The 17688-nt window shown below is 49.2% G+C and overlaps 2 protein-coding genes across 12 annotated transcripts in view; one reads left to right on the forward strand and one right to left on the reverse strand.

The window, feature by feature from the left end:
- Wipi1 (WD repeat domain, phosphoinositide interacting 1) overlaps positions 1-15090 on the forward strand; it is a 36518-nt gene extending 21428 nt beyond the window's left edge. Inside the window, exons 5-13 of the mRNA XM_052194737.1 lie at positions 3010-3107; positions 4043-4135; positions 4833-4903; positions 5550-5657; positions 8163-8327; positions 9874-9981; positions 10684-10802; positions 11444-11544; positions 14537-15090. Coding sequence (XP_052050697.1) covers positions 3010-3107; positions 4043-4135; positions 4833-4903; positions 5550-5657; positions 8163-8327; positions 9874-9981; positions 10684-10802; positions 11444-11544; positions 14537-14584 — 911 coding nt within the window. The 3' untranslated portion in view covers positions 14585-15090. The remainder of the gene's footprint in view (positions 1-3009; positions 3108-4042; positions 4136-4832; positions 4904-5549; positions 5658-8162; positions 8328-9873; positions 9982-10683; positions 10803-11443; positions 11545-14536) is intronic.
- Positions 15090-17688, reverse strand: part of Arsg (arylsulfatase G) — a 134854-nt gene continuing 132255 nt past the window's right edge. For all 11 annotated transcript variants that reach the window (XM_052194729.1, XM_052194732.1, XM_052194735.1 and 8 more), the window contains one exon: positions 15090-16262. In XM_052194729.1, the coding sequence (XP_052050689.1) occupies positions 15988-16262 (275 nt within the window). In that variant the 3' untranslated portion in view covers positions 15090-15987. The remainder of the gene's footprint in view (positions 16263-17688) is intronic.

Below are 17688 nucleotides of genomic sequence, written 5' to 3' on the forward strand. Positions count from 1 at the left end.
TGTGCCTGGTGCCAGTTGGGGCCAGAAGAAGGCACCAGATTCCCCTGGAACTGAAGTTAGAGACAGCTGTGAGCTGCCATGCGGGTGCTGGGGATCAAACCTGAGTCTTGAGAAGAGCAGCTGATGCTCTTAACCGCCGAGCCATCTCTCCGGTCCCTAGCTGCCCTTTTAAATTGTAGTTTTTCTAATAATTATGAAGTGACTACTCATCTGTGTGTGTGTGTGTGTGTGTGTGTGTGTGTGTGTGTGTGTTAAAGGCTAGATGTTTATTTGTTTGACCTGGGTCTTAGGTTCTGAATCCAGGTCCAGTTGCTTATAAAGGAAGCATTCTGCCCATCCCCCTTCAGGCACAAGCCACACCCTCCCCTACTCAGAAACCCTCAAGGGTTCTGAACACCTCAGAGGTGTTCAGTTCGGTCATTCCTCAATACTCTGCATCTCAATCTCTCCCCCACCACTGTCCCACCAGGCACCCACCCAAACCCATGTAATCTTGTCCCCTCTTCCATGTTGCAGGGCCAGAGTGCCTCTGTGCCCCCTGTGCCCCAGCTGCCCTTGAAATTACATCTGGAGCACTCACAGAGTGAGGAGCCGAGGTTCACAGAGTAAGCAGGAAAGGAGGCCTCTCATGGTGCCAAAGGCCCCGAGTGACTTTGACCAGGTAGGGGCTCGCACCTGTGCTGGCTGGCACCTGCAGTGAAGGGCATCCAGCCAGCCTCCTCTGGAGTTTTGTGTAGCAAGAGATAAGCACAGAGGCTTGGCTGTATACTCAGTGAGGCCAGAGCAGGCAGCAGGGCCTAGTTTCCAGTCATAATTGTTTTTTACTCCCTCTCAGGTCTCCTTCTCTACAGGATAAGTAAGGAGCCTGGGTCTAGAATTTTACAAATGCTTTTTGTAAAAAGAACCCACCGAATGCACCAGTTTACGACAAAGCTAGCCAGCATTATTTTTTATTATTGTTTTATATATGTCTCTCCTATAATCTTCTTGAAGATCGTTTTCTGGTTGTGCTTTGGCTCTAGAGTTCCTACCATGTGTGACTGCCAATCTCAGTCACTGGTGTGAGAAGCCACCCCTCAGGTCTGTAGGGACACACTGCCCCCCCCCCACACACACACACAGATCGTCCTTATAATAAAAATGGCTCGTGTCACTTCCATAGCTTGCTTGGCTTCCTACACTTACAAAAGATGTCGAAGCATCCTACATCCAACATACTCCGTTGCAAAGTTTCTCTCAAAGGCCAGGCTTGCTGCCTCAACCAAGATGTAAGTGACCTCCAGTGACTTCGCCTCCGAGGAGACTCCGCCCTCCCTTATCAGAGTAGATGATGTGATAGAAACGAAGTCGGTTGCTTTTCCGGTAGTTCCTGGCTAACGTATTTAACCAAGCTCAGAAAAAGGTAAAGCAGCTGACCTTTCCCACCGGGAAGTCCTGGTCCAGTTATGAGTAAACTCTCACAGGGTTCTAGAGGGTAATGGGGTTGGAAGAGAGGTGGTCTCCGATTCAGTGCCTTGGGCTGAAAAATGTGAAAGAATGTTCTTTGTATTCCGAGGTCTGACTGCTTAGCAGGAAGGGTCACTGCCGCTGTTAAGTCGGGGAATCTCTGGCAGATTTGCTTTATTTAAATCCCTTGTTCAGAATGGGGTTTCTTAAACTTTTACCACTAACAGCCCCTTCTCAGTGCAAGAAATGTTTACATGGCTCTGAGCATATATGCAGATAAAATAGGTATACATATCAAACACTGGCTCATTATAAATTTGTTTTAAAATAATTCTTGGGTCTAATCTCACTGTTTAGGGAAGACAGTCAAGTTTCCATACTAATGACACGGAAAAGCTTGTTTTTTTTCACTTGAGTAATCAAATAAATGTCAGCTCAACATATGATACTGTAGGACACAGATCAATATTTTTATTTTATAGTTGGTAGTGTCAAAAACACTACTTCAAAAAATAAGCAGAAGTACATACACTTAGGAGCATTTTGTGAGTTGTGTTCAAATCCCAAGGCAAGGTTCATTCAACTTTCTGTTTTGTTTTATTTTGTTTTTCAAGATAGGGTTTCCCTGTGTGGCCCTGACTGTCTGAAACTCACTGTGTAGACCAGGCTGGCCTCAAGCTCAGAGATCCTGTGTCTGCCTCCCAAGTGCTGGGACTAAAGTGTGCATGTGACGCCTCCACCTTGGCTCATTTAACCGACTTAAAAAGAAATTCGCCAGGCGGTGGTGGTGCACGCCTGTAATCCCAGCACTCTGGGAGGCAGAGGCAGGCGGATTTCTGATTTCGAGGCCAGCCTGGTCTACAGAGTGAGTTCCAGGACAGTCAGGGCTGCACAGAGAAAACCTGTCTCGAAAAAAAACAAATCCAAAAAACAAAACAAAACAAAAACAAAAAAATGAAATTCAAGTCAGCAACTCAGAGAACAATTTCTACAATCAACAGTTCCAACACAAGACAGTACTGATTTGAGAGTGATAGCCAAGCAGTGTAGGAGAAACATTGAAGGTCTCTGTTTCCTACCAACGGTTACCTTTTCTGTAAGAGCAGGGAGTTTGTGTACAGTAAAACCCTGCAGCTCTCATGAGCCTGAGCCAAGGTGCTTGGAAGGCTGTGTGTGTGTGTGTGTGTGTGTGTGTGTGTGTGTGTGTGTGTATGTGTGTGCGCGCGCGCTGCCGGTGTGGTAACACACACAGTACACCGTGTATGTGTTGTGTTTAGAACCAAGGCTGCAGTGAAGAGCTGCAAACCCAGCCAGTGCTGCAGAACCACCTCAGATCCTGTATGTACTTCACTTCGACTTGCCTGTTGTGCATTCAGAAACGTTTCCCCATTGCCAACTTCTTGTGACCGGCCCTTTTCAGTTACAGTAAGGATTAGAACAAGCTACAGAAATACTCAAGCATGTTCCTCCCATCGCCAGCAGGTGGCACTGGAGACACATGGTTTTCAGGTGCCCTTTCCAGCCACACTCCTTTGGCCTCACAGTGTGTGTGTTCTTTGCCAGGTCTCTGTGCCCTCTCTATCAACCATTCCAACTCTTACCTGGCCTATCCTGGAAGCCAGAGTACGGGCGAGATTGTGCTCTATGATGGAAACTCTCTGGTAAGTTCACAGAGGTTCCTGCTGTACCAGCCTGATTGTCCTGGCCAGCTGGTGAATAGACTTGATAAGGAAGCCCTTTTGCGGGGGCGGGTGAGCGATATGGGGGAGCTCTCTGGCCACAGCTGTTGGGTGAAGGAAAAGAAAGGACATCTGTGTCGGAGCTCACAGTCCATATTAGTCAACGTCACTGTGAGGCAGGTGCCAGGGCAAGGCAGAACACCTGCCCACGGTGGTATCGGTGCTACAGCTCACAGTCCATCTGCATATGCTGTCCTCTTCTCCCCAAGACTGCACAGAGCAGGGCAGGATCACTCTGGAAATCCCCTAAAGGAGCAAGCAGAAAGATCCCCTAAAAGCCTGGCTTTGTGTCAGGCACACAGCTGGTCATCTATCTTCCCAAAGGCAGGGCAAGGGATAGACATAAGATTACACACAGCCATGTGTGTGCACACTTACACACACACACACACACAGCTCTGAGAATGTCACAGAAGAAGAGACAGGAAGGACAAAAGACCCAGGAGAAAAGCTGGATCGCTATAGAAAGGGGCCTCTTCTGGACAGGGCGTGGGTTGTCAGTTACCCTGACACCTGCACTAGATTGGGCCTGTCCTGGAAGGGGTGAGGTGGTGGTGGGGAGGGTGGGGGGGTAGGTATGAGAACCTGCTCCATTTAGGCTATTAATTTGATAGGGGAGACATTTTTCAGCAGCATAACCACTGCTAAGTTGCCCAAAGTCCTGTAAGAAACCCTCATTGGTTCACCAAAACAAAGAGGGGGAGGGGAGGGGGAGAGGTCCCTACTACAGAGCTCCTCTCAGCTTCACAAGTGGTCCAGTGGCAAACAGGGAGGCCAGACAGAGAGCAAGGAGAGGGGAGGAAATTCTTCTTCCCCCTTCACCAGTATTGATGTCCGCCTCTCCCCAACACCAACAGAAAACAGTGTGCACCATCGCTGCCCACGAGGGAACCCTGGCCGCCATCACCTTCAACTCTTCGGGCTCCAAACTAGCAAGTGCGTCTGAAAAAGTAAGTGTATTCTGGCTTCATCTCCTGCCTGGGGCTTGCAGAGCCCCTGCTGAGGTGCCCAGACTGCTGCAGGACTGGGGCAATGGGGAAAGTCTCTAGACCTGCTCAGAAGTGGTTTCAGGGTGGGACCATGCAGACCCTGCCTGTGGTGGTCCGTCAGTGGGTTTATCCATATCGAAGGCTGGCAGTGACACAGAAGCAAGACACTTGGCATAAAAACCGTGTGGTTTTATTGAGAAAGTCATGTGCCTGTTGTCCCCAGATAAGGATACATGTCCCCGTTGTCCACAGATGTGGAGAGATTGGACTCTGTGGACCAGAATAAACAAAGAAGGTGATCAAGTTACATTTCAAATGCCATGTAAACCAGATATATTTTAATAAGTGGAGATAGAATAATCAATAAAACCAGAACAGTTTGTGATCACACACACACACACACACACACACACACACACACACACACTGAGAGAGCCTTGTAGAAGGCCAGGGAGGGAATTAAACACAGAGGACATAGAGTACCAAGAATTCATATTTGGCACCTACACAAATAAAAATGCCCCTGCACCTAATGCTTCCTGCCTCCTCCTCAGAGACAGATGTTCAAAGCCAGTCCAGCAAACCACCTTGGGGAAGGGACATCACTTCTGTGTGACGCATTTGTGGTTAGGGAAAGGCCATCTGCTTTCTCTTCCAGGGCACTGTCATTCGAGTGTTCTCTGTTCCCGAAGGGCAAAAGCTCTATGAGTTTCGTCGAGGAATGAAAAGGTCTGTATTCAGTATCCTTCCCATTGGGGAAAAAAAAATCCCTGGCAGCTGGCTGGGGAGAGGGCAGAGGTGGGCCCTACAGCCTCCTCCTATAGGTTTAAATGCTTCCCAAGTAATTGACTCAGGGTCCCAAGGTGGGGGGCGTGGGGGGACACTTGTAAAAACAAGGCAAAGAAGAGGCTTAATGCTGAGCCTTGAGACCAGAAGGTAGGGTCTTTTGATATCCCTGTGGGAGTCCAGCATGAGAGAAGGCAGAGAGCCAGGGAATCACACTCCAAAAACAATTTCTGACTCCTCCACAAAGGGAAATAAAGGACAACATCAAATGTCAGCGGTTGGGACCTTTTTTGTTGCTGGGGGGTTTGCAGCTGGATCTGTTCAGAGCAGCTTGGAGAGGTCCACTGGCTAAGGAAGCAGGATGCCCATCCACTGGCTGGGAGGAAGGACAAGGCCCTGTGGGTTGGTACCTAAGCCCGAGGCTCTCCCCAAGTCTCTCCCATGTGGTTTTTTTTAGACATGAACAGCATACTGTTGGGAGGTGGGGAGTTAGAATAGCTCGGCCCTCCAAGACACATTTTCCTGTCAAAGCTCTGAAGTGATGTCCCTCCCTGTTCCGGCTCACCAGTCTGTGTGTCGCTGTCTCCAGGTATGTGACAATCAGCTCTCTGGTGTTCAGCATGGACTCGCAGTTCCTGTGTGCCTCCAGTAACACAGAAACCGTGCACATCTTCAAGTTGGAACACCTGACCGACAGGCAAGTGTGGGGCCGGGCAGAATTCCTACCAGACTGAAGGAGTGGGCCCTGGTTATGCTGCATGCGTTGAAATGTCATTTTTAAACTCAACCCAGCTGCTGAGCCGTTGCCAGTGTGGTAGAGTACGTGCTCGCAGAATGTTTTGGGGTGTCCTGCACAAAAGCACAAAATCTAGGTGCGTGACCCTGAGTTTTACCTCTCAGCTCGGCCCCCTTTGAGCTGTGAGACGCTGGGAAGCACGTTCAGTCTCTCCACGCCTCACAGTCCCTACCTGTTAGCACGCACCATGATTGTATTTGCACCTTAAGCTTCATGTGGACCTGAAGCATTTTGTGAGGTGCCTGGGACCAACACCCTGCCACTGACGCAGCCTCCTTAGCCAGTGGGATGATAGAGATGCTAACAGCTTTAGCATCCTTGTTGCCACCAACAGCCAATGCTTGGCAAACACGTTCCCTCTGTGGGAAATCCTGACATTCCTTATATTGGTGATTTTCTCGTCCCTGTGACCGTGGTGTCTTCTGGAAGGAATGTTGTTGAGAGGAGAGGTTGATTTTAGCTCACTGTTTCAGGGGACTTCCAACCCAGCATGGTGGCACTGCACGGTGCTGCAGGGTTTGGGGGGGGGGGGTCTGTGGCTGGGGCTCTTCCCATCTCTGCAGACCATGGAGGAGGCTGGAACAGGGGCTCACACGCCCTTCCGAGATCCACTCCCTCGTGACCTTCTTCCCATAGCCCAGTCCTCCCCTCAAAACAGTGACCACCATCAAAACAGTGCCACCAACTTCAAAACAGCAGCCAAAGAGGACTTTTTTTTTTAATAAGTTAAACTTAAGGTTTTTATTCTGCACACTTTCCTCAGACTTTATCTTATTTCGAGACTCTGCTTAATGGTCTCCAAATCTTCAATGGCTGTGGTGGTAGCCCGGGTCCTAGAGGGAAGCTGGTCTACGACAAACTTTCACTATCATGATGCCACAGCTGAGCAGTGTGCCCATCCCCCTCCTGCTCCCACCCCCCCACCCCCACAGTCCTCAGTGTTTAAGATAGGAGGCTCACTGCCCTCTCCCAGCCCTGCTGTGTGTCAGTGGCCAACAGTGGCCATGAGCAGGACCATGAGTTCTCAGAGTGTCTTGGGCAACATGACTTCCATTTTCATCTTAGTCCTGCTTTCCGGGAGAGAATTTTTCAGTGCTGAGGGAACTTCCACACAGCACCAGTCCACATGCATTTTCTTCCTGGAAACCTCCTTTCAACATGACACTCCCTTCCCAAAGTCCTTCACTCTCTTTTCCTTCATAATATAAAATCTAAGCCTCTCCTTTACCTGTAGGATCCAGAAGCCACTCCCCCATCCCCATATTTCTCCACCTCAGAGACGCCAACCCCCAGACCCTTCCACCTCAGACACACCAACCCTCAGATTCCTCCACCTCAGAGACATCATTTATTATTTAAACACACACACACACACACACACACACACACACGTGCGCGCGCGTGCGCGTCATTTGCTGGGCTGCCTGTTTTGGTTCCTCTGAGGAAGCCTGCCTGAGCTTTAGTGATTGTTCTCACATTCCAAATGATGAAACAGAAAACTGGATGTTAAGGACCCTCACCCACCTCACGTACATAGCCTCTCGAGTTGCTTGGCTTTTTATACACCTGTGTTGTGTCACAACCTTAAATGTAAAGTTATTTCTCTTGATAAACCCAACTCTGGAGCACGAGGCTCTAGGACCATCAGTACAGATGTGTCTAGAAGCGTCCTTTTCAGACAAGAACATCAAGTCCCAGACAGGTTAGGTTAGTCTGAAGGCCACAGAGCTGTATATCCTGCTAGGATCAGGTCCCACAGACAAGTGACCTCATAGCAGGTGCTCCCAAAACACACCTGGTGGCACCAGTCCCCAATGTGCAGGCCATGGCATGGGACACCAGGACAGCCGAGTCACTCACTGTTCAAAGACCTCTTTGTCTGGCGAAGGCCCTAAGATGAAGTTGGGTGTGTGCAGCGAACCTCCCAGACTCCTGTGGAGCACTGAATATTTTCAGCGTGGGTCCCAGGTGGCTCTGGAGCCAAGCGTCTTGCCTGAGGGCCTGCGTCCTCCTGAGTCTGGCTCAGAAGCCTCCGAAGGGATCTGTCTGTTCTTCCCTGAACCCACTTCGGGCTTCTGAGCTGATTTTACAGGGTCCAGCTATCTAGTCCATCTGAATCTTTTCCTTTGCCTTCTTTTGGAAGTCCAGCGATCATCAGTAGCCCTCTTGATGTAAGGAAGTAGCGGCACAGGGAACCTCTTACCAGGGTTACAGCAGTTCTTTTGAAGGACACGCAGGCCCTGATGCTCTTTAGTTATTGCTGGAATAATATGTCTCTGTTGCCAGAACACTGTGCTCGGGCACAGCCTCTGCCTGGCGAGGTCAGTGCTGGCCTGTGGCAATCACTGGCAAGGCGCCTGCGCCCACAGCCCAGGCCCACCCTTGCCTCTGCGTTGCCTCCCCTAGCCGCCCAGAAGAGCCTTCCACCTGGAGCGGCTACATGGGAAAGATGTTCATGGCAGCTACCAACTACCTCCCCGCCCAGGTGTCGGACATGATGAACCAGGACAGGGCTTTCGCCACGGGACGCCTGAACTTCTCTGGGCAGAAGAACATTTGCACCCTGTCCACGTATGTACAGTGCCACCAAACTCACAGGTGTATGTTCCTGGGACACAGAGTCCCTAACTGTATGGGGAGAAAAAAAAAAAAAAAGATGGGGCTTGGAAGATGGCTCAGTGGTTAGAGCCCTTCCTGCTCATGCAGAGAACCAGGAGTCGGTCAGCACACATATCTGGTGGCTCACTGCTGCCTCTAACTCCAGTTCTGGAGAGATCAGGGTTGTCTGATGCCCTCTCTGGCCTCCACATGCATGTGGTACATATACAGACAGGCAGGCACACACACACACAGACCTACATAAAAGCCAAGGAAAGAAAGGCCAGCAGAATCTGTCTACTGGCTTTAATGTAGATTTTCTGGGGACAGCTGGAAGTTGGCATATGAATACCAACCCTTGGTGTTCTAATGACAGTACCTTACAAAATAATCCCCGTTTACATAAGAAGAAATCATGGAATTCCAGTTCCATAGCCTATGGGTTTGACAGGTGTCTTATATTAATAAGCTTAGGAGCATTTGTTAAAGAAATCACACACACGCCCCCCCACACACACACATACACACAGGCACATGCACACAGACATGCACACACACATTTGTTAAAGAAATCACATACACGCATGCACATGCATGCACACACGTGCACATATACACACAAGCACAGGCACACACGCACACCCACACGCATTTGCACATGCACACACACACACATGCAAGCACATACACACATACACACACACACACACACACACACACACACGAGCTGGGCATGGTGATGCTCACCTGTAATCCCAGCACTCGGGAGACCTAGGCAGGGATTTGAAGGTTCGGTGCCGGGCCAGAATATGCATCAAGGCTCTGTCTTAAAAGACCATAAGAAAGCCGGGCGGTGATGGTGCACGCCTGTAATCCCAGCACTCTGGGAGGCAGAGGCAGGCGGATTTCTGAGTTCAAGGCCAGCCTGGTCTACAGAGTGAGTTCCAGGACAGCCAGGGCTACACAGAGAAACCCTGTCTCAAAAAAAAAAAAAAAAAAAAAGACCATAAGAAAAAAAGAATCATTTTAGGGACCAGGAAGATGACTCAGACAGTAGAATGCTCATCACAGAAGCAAAAAGGGTCTGGGGCTCAAAAGAAACATGGGCAGAGCCTAAGAAACTACATGTCAGGCTGGCCTCTGGCTTCCTCTGCAGGCCTGCAGATGTGTGAGCGCTCACGGTTATAAACCTAGCCAGCAAAGATGCTGAGCCGGCTCTGTTCCTTTCCTCTTTCTGTCACTGCTGAAGGCAGAGACACATGTAATTCAGAGCCTACATCCCATCTAGGGACACCAGGAAGTTGGCAGGAGCCTGCCACAGGTCCTAGTGTCTACCTACATTACTCTTGTCCCTCCCATACAAAACCCAGAAATAATCCTGAAGGTAAATGACCAGGTCCAAATGTAAAGGAAGGCCAGAAGCCCCAGCTCTGGATCACTGCGCAGTGAAGACAGTCGGGGGAATGAGGCTTTGCCGGCTGACTCCAGATCTGTAGCAATCCCGTCACTTCTCCCTCAGGATCCAGAAACTGCCGCGACTGCTAGTGGCCTCCTCCGACGGGCATCTTTACATCTACAACCTGGACCCTCAGGATGGAGGAGAATGCGTCTTAATCAAAACCCACAGGTGAAGATTCTAATTGTCTAACCGCTGTTCAGGGACAGGTGTGTAGCGCTGTCTCTGCTGGGGACACGACCTCAGCCTGCTTCCCTGTTCTCCATGCCGTTGCTACCTCCTCACAGTCTCTGTGCCACGCCCCCAGCAGGCTTTTTGCATCAGGTCAGGCTCACTGTGCTCTCAGGTCCCTTAGTTCCATGTCTGTCTCCGTTGGGACAGCACCCAGGCAGATGACATAATACCCCAAATGGGATGTCCCCTTGTTCAGCCTGGCCCCCTAGCACACAACCTCTAAGAACACAGTAGATAGTCAAAAAGTATTCACAGAATCAGATTTAAAAGCTTCTAAAATTCTGTGACGTATGCAGGCTGACCTCCCATCCAGTTGTGAACTGGATATACTATGGGCTGCCAGGGTCCCTTATCCATGACCTTATTAGCGTGTCATTAGCATGACCTCATTAGCATGTCATTAGCTTGGCTCATTAGCATGTCTTAGCCTTCTTGTCTAGGAGCAGAGGGCTGTATGCAGTGGATCATGTTGAGGGTGTGTGGCCGACCCACTTGGGTACATGCCGATCATATAGTGTACTGGCAGGTCTGTAATTTACTCCCAAACAGCAGAGCGCAAGCCTCCCTGCCCTTGTCCTGTGAAGGTGTTCTGGGGATGTACTGACTTCTTCTATTCTTCTCCCTAATTGCTGCAAATAGCTTGCTTAGCTCAGGAACAGCAGAAGAGAACAAAGAAAATGACCTCAGACCTTCTGTACCTCCATCTTATGCTGCGACTGTAGCCAGGCCCAGCACGTCCACAGCCTCCACGGTGCCAGGTGAGGCCTGGTAATAGTCCTCAACCCTCAAGTCCCTGATATGGGGATATAACCCAGAAGGTTTGGTTCCTTCCTTCCTTCCTTCCTTCCTTCCTTCCTTCCTTCCTTCCTTCCTTCTTTCCTTCCTTCTTTCCTTCTTTCCTTCCTTCTTTCCTTCTTTCCTTCCTTCTTTCCTTCCTTCCTTCTTTCCTTCCTTCCTTCCTTCTTTCCTTCCTTCCTTCCTTCTTTCCTTCCTTCCTTCTTTCCTTCCTTCCTTCTTTTCTTTCTTCCTTCTTTCCTTTCTTCCTGCCTACCTGCCTGTCTTCCTTCCTTTTGACAGAGCCTCACTGTATAGACCAGGCTGGCCTCAAACTCACAAAGATCCACCTGCCTCTGCCTCCCAGTGCTGGGACTAAAGCCACAAAAGAATCAGATAGCTAACAACACTTTACTTATTGAAGCATTCCAAAGAGCTGGAGTTTCTGACAGGAGATGGCTAAGACCTGTCTGTCTCTCAAGGCTCAGGGACTGGGTTGTGAGGATTTAGACTCACTTCTATTTGAAAAGCAAAGGTGCAGCCACTCTCCCGTGTTCTAAGGTCCTGTCCCCCCCAGCACCTGCCGTGGGGTGCCTCCTGATTCATTTCTCACTCTGAATTCCAGGATACTCTGAGGATGGTGGGGCGCTCCGAGGAGAAGTTATTCCGGAACACGAGTTTGCAACGGGACCAGTGTGTCTTGACGACGAGAATGAGTTTCCCCCTGTGAGCATTCGGAACCCTTAACGCGTTACTCCGTTACTTCGTCTGTGCGCCTGGAAGGAAGCCTTGTCTCCTGCAGGAGACCAAGCCACTGCCCTGTGCTCTAACCCCTAACACTAATCCTCTTCACAACCAGAGCCCTGGGCCACCACTTGGCAGTTTCAGATCCTGCAGGCTAGCCTCTTGGTGTGGTGCTTGAGGCCTGACAGCATTACCATAACCAAATACTAACCTGGGGAGTGTGGCTGACTCAGAGACCTAGACTCCTTGCCCCTGCCTCTATATATACACTACCTTAGCTCCTTATGAGGTCAGGGTTTCTGCCTGTGTCTGGTTTTCCGAAGCGCCTGAGATTGCTTTTGTAGACCGCTGCCTGTTACTTGCTTTGATGGGTTATAGTGGGGCCAGGTCTTGTCTAGGCCTCTGAGCTGGCTGCAGGAGCTGACACGCCCTCTGCCTGCCCTGCGGCTCTGGGACTGTACTCTTGAGATCCCCGCCCCCCCAGCAGCGACAGGCACCCACCAGGAAACCGCAGGTCTAATGCCAGGGTGGGTGGTGGGAGCTCACCTGGAGACCTTTGGCAAGGTACCCTGCTTCAGCTTGCAGCCTGAGAGATGCCAGGGGTGCTGAGCTCTAGGCTTGGCTTTTGACAGCTGGAGGAAGGAGTCTCTCCCCCAGCACTGGGGACTGTCAGGGCCTCCTTAGCTCCCATCCACATCAACAGTGTAGCAGTGCGTGCCTCTCCTGCGTTTTGGTCAGGAAGCATCCCAGAAGGAGGGATGCAGCTCAGCTGGTAGGATGCTTGCTTAGCACACAAGAAGCCCTAGATTCGGTTCCCAGCAGCACTTGCCTTTGAGCAGAGTGGTGCACACCTGAAATTCCAGTACTCGGAAGCAAGAGTATCAGATGTTCATGGTCATTTTAGCTACTTAGTGAGTTCAAGGCCAGCCTGTGTTATATGAGACCTTGTCTCAAAACAAACAAAACAAAACAAACAAAAAACAAAACAAACAAACAAACAAAAACAGAGAGTCGACTTGAGGTGTTTGAGATGGATACAATGCGAGGTCAGGACCTGTGGGATAGAATGGAGTGGTCTATGGGCTCTGAGGTGGGTGAGGCTGCTTTTCCTTTTTGAGTGAACAGGAGGCTTTTGTGACTTCCCTCCTGGCTTTGTAGATTACAGTTTGAAATTAACATTTTTGGACTTTCATAGGCAAGTTGCCAAATACATTGCAAGTGACAGTTATATATTAATGGTGGGAAGGAGTAGTTCCTTTAAAAAAAAAGCTAATTATACATTGAAGACAGCTGTTGGCCCACTGCCTAACGGGTTGCCTTTGGGCTCCCATAATGCTTCCTAGAACTGTAGAGATTTATCTGTCTTCTGAAAGTTGCTTATGTTTAACTGTTTAGCTGGCATTACGTCTTCCAAGAGCCAGAACCCTTGCGGCCTCCTTGTTTACAGAATTAGAGTAATCTGAACTCCGGCAGGTAGGAGGTGGCCCCCTTTTAGAGAAATCGCGTATAAAATAATAACCCTGAACGAGCCATTTTCCTTCGAGGGGAGGAGACTCAGAGAGGCTTAACTTAAGAACCAGTGTTGATGGGAATGGATTAATGATGGTGTGTTTGCCTAGCATGTAAGAGACTCTGAGGTCCATGTGTGCCTCGAGGCATGCTCGAGTAGACACTGCCAGAAAGCCGGGTACAAAGCACCTGTCCTGCCTCTCTCATTAGGAGTGAATTTTCAAAAGCTGACTTGAATTGCATTTAGAATTCTTGTCTGGGCTAGGGATATGGCTAGCTCAGTGAGCAATAGGCCCTGGGTTCCAGCCCTAGTTTGAAAAAAGTTGTTTATGCACAAGAAATTCTGTCAGTTAAGTGTTTACCACTAGACAAGTTCCTAAAGTCGTTAGAGTCCAGCTGGGGTGGGGTAGCCTCTGGATGCCACGGGTGCTAGGTGTTACAGTGGCTGCCAGGCCCAGCCTGTCCCACAGCCTGCAGGATGGGGAAGAGGAGCCTATGCTCATACTGAGGCCCTGGGTCAGCAACAGGCAGGCTCCTCTGTCTCCAGGCACAAGGACCAGAGCGAGAGTGATGCTAGTGGCTGTCCAATGCAGCCAGCTCAGTCATGTCTCTGTAGCTTAAGTGTTTGGTTGGGCTTGCTAGGAAAGCCCCTTTTGCCTTTATTCTGAAGTCTATGCCTCTTGCAAATATTTCCCCATAACCATATCTTCATTCACAATTCATTAAAAAGCCTCTAAGGTTACTAAAGGATCTTGAGAACCTCAGCTTAGCCAAAATCACTTCCCTTTCAGATAGGAATATCAGGCTCACTGCTGGAGTCGGCCTCTGGGCCTCTGGGCCTCTGGGCCTCTGGGTTCGGCCTTAAGCCCAGGAGTCATCTAGAAAACTAGAGAACTAGTTTTCTCTATAAAGTAGCCTGCCACTGCCCTCCTAACACTACTCTCCTCTCTGGGATTGACTTCACCTCAAGACCAGCAAGAGAAAAGCAAGCTCATCATCTCTGGTCCCCTAGGAAGAGGCGTTGAGGGCCAGCTGCTCCTGCTTCCATAGTGAGCCAGCCCACAATCTGTGTATTCTGTGACGCTAATATTAACATTGTGAACAAGAGAACAGCCGACTCGGACCAAGAACACATGCTGGCTTTCTGTGTTCTCGCTGGAGTCGTTGAGCAGTCAGTGTTTACAAATAAGATGAGCCGTTTTTTAAAAGCTGAACCTACGCATACAAGCATACGTGTGCACACACCCAGTTTGTAAACAGTATTGTTGGGATCTATGCTACAGTTACATACACCTTCATGAGATGGGTGGATTCTCCCCATGGCCATGAGAAAGGGTCAATAAAAGTCCCAAAGGTCCAGCCTCCCCTGCTGACCCACCTAGCCCAGACCCCTGGGTAACCCAGCCTGCGTCCCTGAAGCCTCTCCCAAGAAGAGTAAGGCCGTATTCTGTTTTGATTTTGGTAGATAATCTTGTGCCGTGGAAGTCAGAAGGGCAAAACGAAGCAGTCCTGACCAGAAGCCTACTTCAGAAGTCAGGACAACCCCTGTCAGGTGCTTTTGGAGAGAACAAGGAAAGTGGAAGAAACGGAATACAATCACTGCTGTGGGCAGAGAGGGGAGGGAGGCAGGAGTCCTGGGTACCTCACTGCCTGAGCCATAGATCGCGGTTAGCCCCCGCCCCAAGCCCCTCAACCTCGGCTGCCAGTGGGCAGAGACAATGCCGGAGTCACACCATGCAGTGTAAAAGACCTTCAAACCACAGTGTAAATGCTAACTAACCATATTGGTATATAACCGGAATTTTATATTAAAAAGGGCATCCTTGTCAAATGTATGCTGTGTAAAAAAAAAAAATTTACTTAGTGGGAAACCTCTTAGAATTGTGTTTTGTGTATATTACAGACATAGAGAGAGACTATTTTAGCCAGGCCAAGTATTTTTGCAGTGATTGGAATAAATCATTTATTACCTTTGAGTCCCATTCAGGACACTAATTAAATAAAATCATGGCAACGCATTGTGAGTTGTTTACAGTTTTATTATTTCCTGGAAGTTTTAGGGGTGTCAAAGATCATGTTTTGATATATGGGTGTTTTACCTACACATATATATGCCATGTGTGCGCCTGGCGTTCTCAGGGGCCTGAGAGGAGTACCAGGTGCCTTAGAGCTGGAGTTACAGACAGTTTACAATACCATGTAGGCGCTGGGAACTGAACAGGTCGAGTTCCTAACCAATGGACCACCACTTGAGCCCCAAACTCTTAAATCTTTGTAATATACCCCTCTGACATCAACAAGAGGGAGTTCCAAGGCCTGGGAAGACCTCACTTTGGTTTTGCTCAAGTCATCTCAAAGGAACCGGGCAACAATGTAGGCTCCTAGACGCCACCGCCCCCTCCCCTCCAGAATCTGCTTTTTGCAAGATCCCCTAAAGGTTTGTATGCATATTGAAGAGGGCCAAGCTCTACATACCAGCAAGCCAGATGAGTTTGTGCTGAAACGGCCACTGAAACTGGGGACATGGGATAGAAACTTAAATACTGAGGGTCTGCCTGGTGTCAGGGATACACAGGCAGCTTCATGGGTTACTTCAACCTTCAAAATCAACTTGCAATTGACATTTAAGTCATTTCCCAAGCTTAAAACCCAGGGCTTCCACCTGGGCCATGACGCCATAGCCCCCTCGTGCTTTAACTGTACCTGTTTCCACTGTACCCGTGTTCAGTGCTTCTCAAGTCTGCACACAGAGGAGACAGTCCACACACCAAGAGAGGTAACACTGTAGCTTCCTAACCAAATTCTGCAACTTCCTTTCTAAAACAGACGTCCATGACCAAACTAAAGTTTGGAAGTAAACCCACCCGTTTAAAATCTCCAGATAGTGTTTCTCATTGGGGGGGAGGGGATGACCCGTCAGGCCGGTTGGCAACGGCAGGCAATTTGATGGGGGTTACAGCAAGGCATCACTGAAGGATCCTGAGTATAGTCTGCTCGGGAGCTGTTGTCATCAGCGATGTCTTGGAGGACATCTGCAAGAAGCCTGGTGATCTTTGGCAGCACCTCCTGGTACTTGGGGCTTCCCTTCTGTAGAGGGACGCCTTCTGCAACATCATCTTCTAGGTTGAAAATGAGAGGGGGGACATGGTGCTGCTCACCACCCACGCTTCCGTCACAAGCTTTGGCTCCACCTATGGGAAGGAAGGATGACCAAAAGTGTGAAACTCAACCTTCACCCTGAGCAGAGGACCGACATCTGTGGAACCAAGCCTAGGAATTCAAATGGCTGCTTTCCCTGCCAAACAAATGCCTTTGAAATTGTGGTCTGTCTTACCACTGACTGTCCAGGGGGATTCGATCTGGCCCCTTGGATGTGCCTTCAGAACCAGCGAACATCTGTTCAAATACCATGTGTCTCTGGCCTTTGAGAATAAATCTTGTAGTTGTTGTTATTTTGTTTTTGTTTGTTTGGGGGAGATTATTTTGGTGGTTGTTTGTTTGCTTTGTAATTGGCACATGCAATGGAGGTCAGAAGACAACTTTCTGGAGTCAGTCTTCTACCACTGAGAGTTCAACTCATCAAACCACTAAGCCATCTTGCTGGCCCCCGAGTCTGATATTTTTGAATACTGATGTCTCCAATGACAACTGTTGAACTTGGTGGATGTCAAAAAGGTTAATTTCCCTGAAGATGCTGCTTTGACAGAGATTAAGAATCTGGCTGTTCTGTCAGTCCGAAAGAGGACAGCCAAAGGTATCTGGAGCATGTCTCAATTTTAAAGACAGTGTTTATTTTTGTGTGTATGGATGTTTTGACCAAGTGTAAACGCCTTGTGCATGCAGTGCACACGGTGGCCAGAAGAGGGCATCTAATTCCCTGGAACTGGAGTTGATGAGCCATCTCTCCAGCTCCCAGCACTGTATCTTAATGGTTCCAGTGACCTTCCCCTTCCTTTTTCTATGTAAAAAGTAGCTAGGGTGTCTAACAGAAATCCATGTAATTGAGTATCAGTTTGCTTCTGGGCATCTTGGTAGTAAAACATTAATGAGATAGGAACATTAATTGTTTGGGAGAAGGAGAGTTCTTTCCCTGAACAGATGGCTGAGACATCTTTGCAGCAGCCCTTCCTACAGGGAACCCTCTATCATGGGTTCATACCCCCATGTGAGTATAAGAGTTTTGCTATAAATCCCAGGTTAGCCTCAAGCTCTTGATCCTCCTGCCTCAGCCTCTCAGGTACTAAGATGACAGGCGTGTACAGCTTTGCCCCAGTCTGAGGACATTCTCACAACAGACAAACCAACCGATGAGAGGGGGCCAGTTTTGCTGTCTTCTCACCACAAGATGACAGAACAATGCCACAACTCAACCCAGCAAAGACGAATCTAAAAGGACCAAAGCCAGTACACTGGGGACACAGCTTTCTCGTTCAATATGGATGGAAGTGAAACTGGAACTCTTGAGAAGAATGAGTATATCCTATAGGCCCTCCCCCCCCCCCCACCACCAGCAGATCAAAGCCTCCAGCAGGGCTTCCCTCCCCTGGCAGACACTCCGGGTTCAGCAGGGAGGGATAAGGGATTACTATCTTTGTCTAGACTTGACAAAAATTTGAT

This window comes from Apodemus sylvaticus, chromosome 10, assembly GCF_947179515.1.
Source record: "Apodemus sylvaticus chromosome 10, mApoSyl1.1, whole genome shotgun sequence".
In the NCBI taxonomy this organism is placed as follows: domain Eukaryota; kingdom Metazoa; phylum Chordata; class Mammalia; order Rodentia; family Muridae; genus Apodemus; species Apodemus sylvaticus.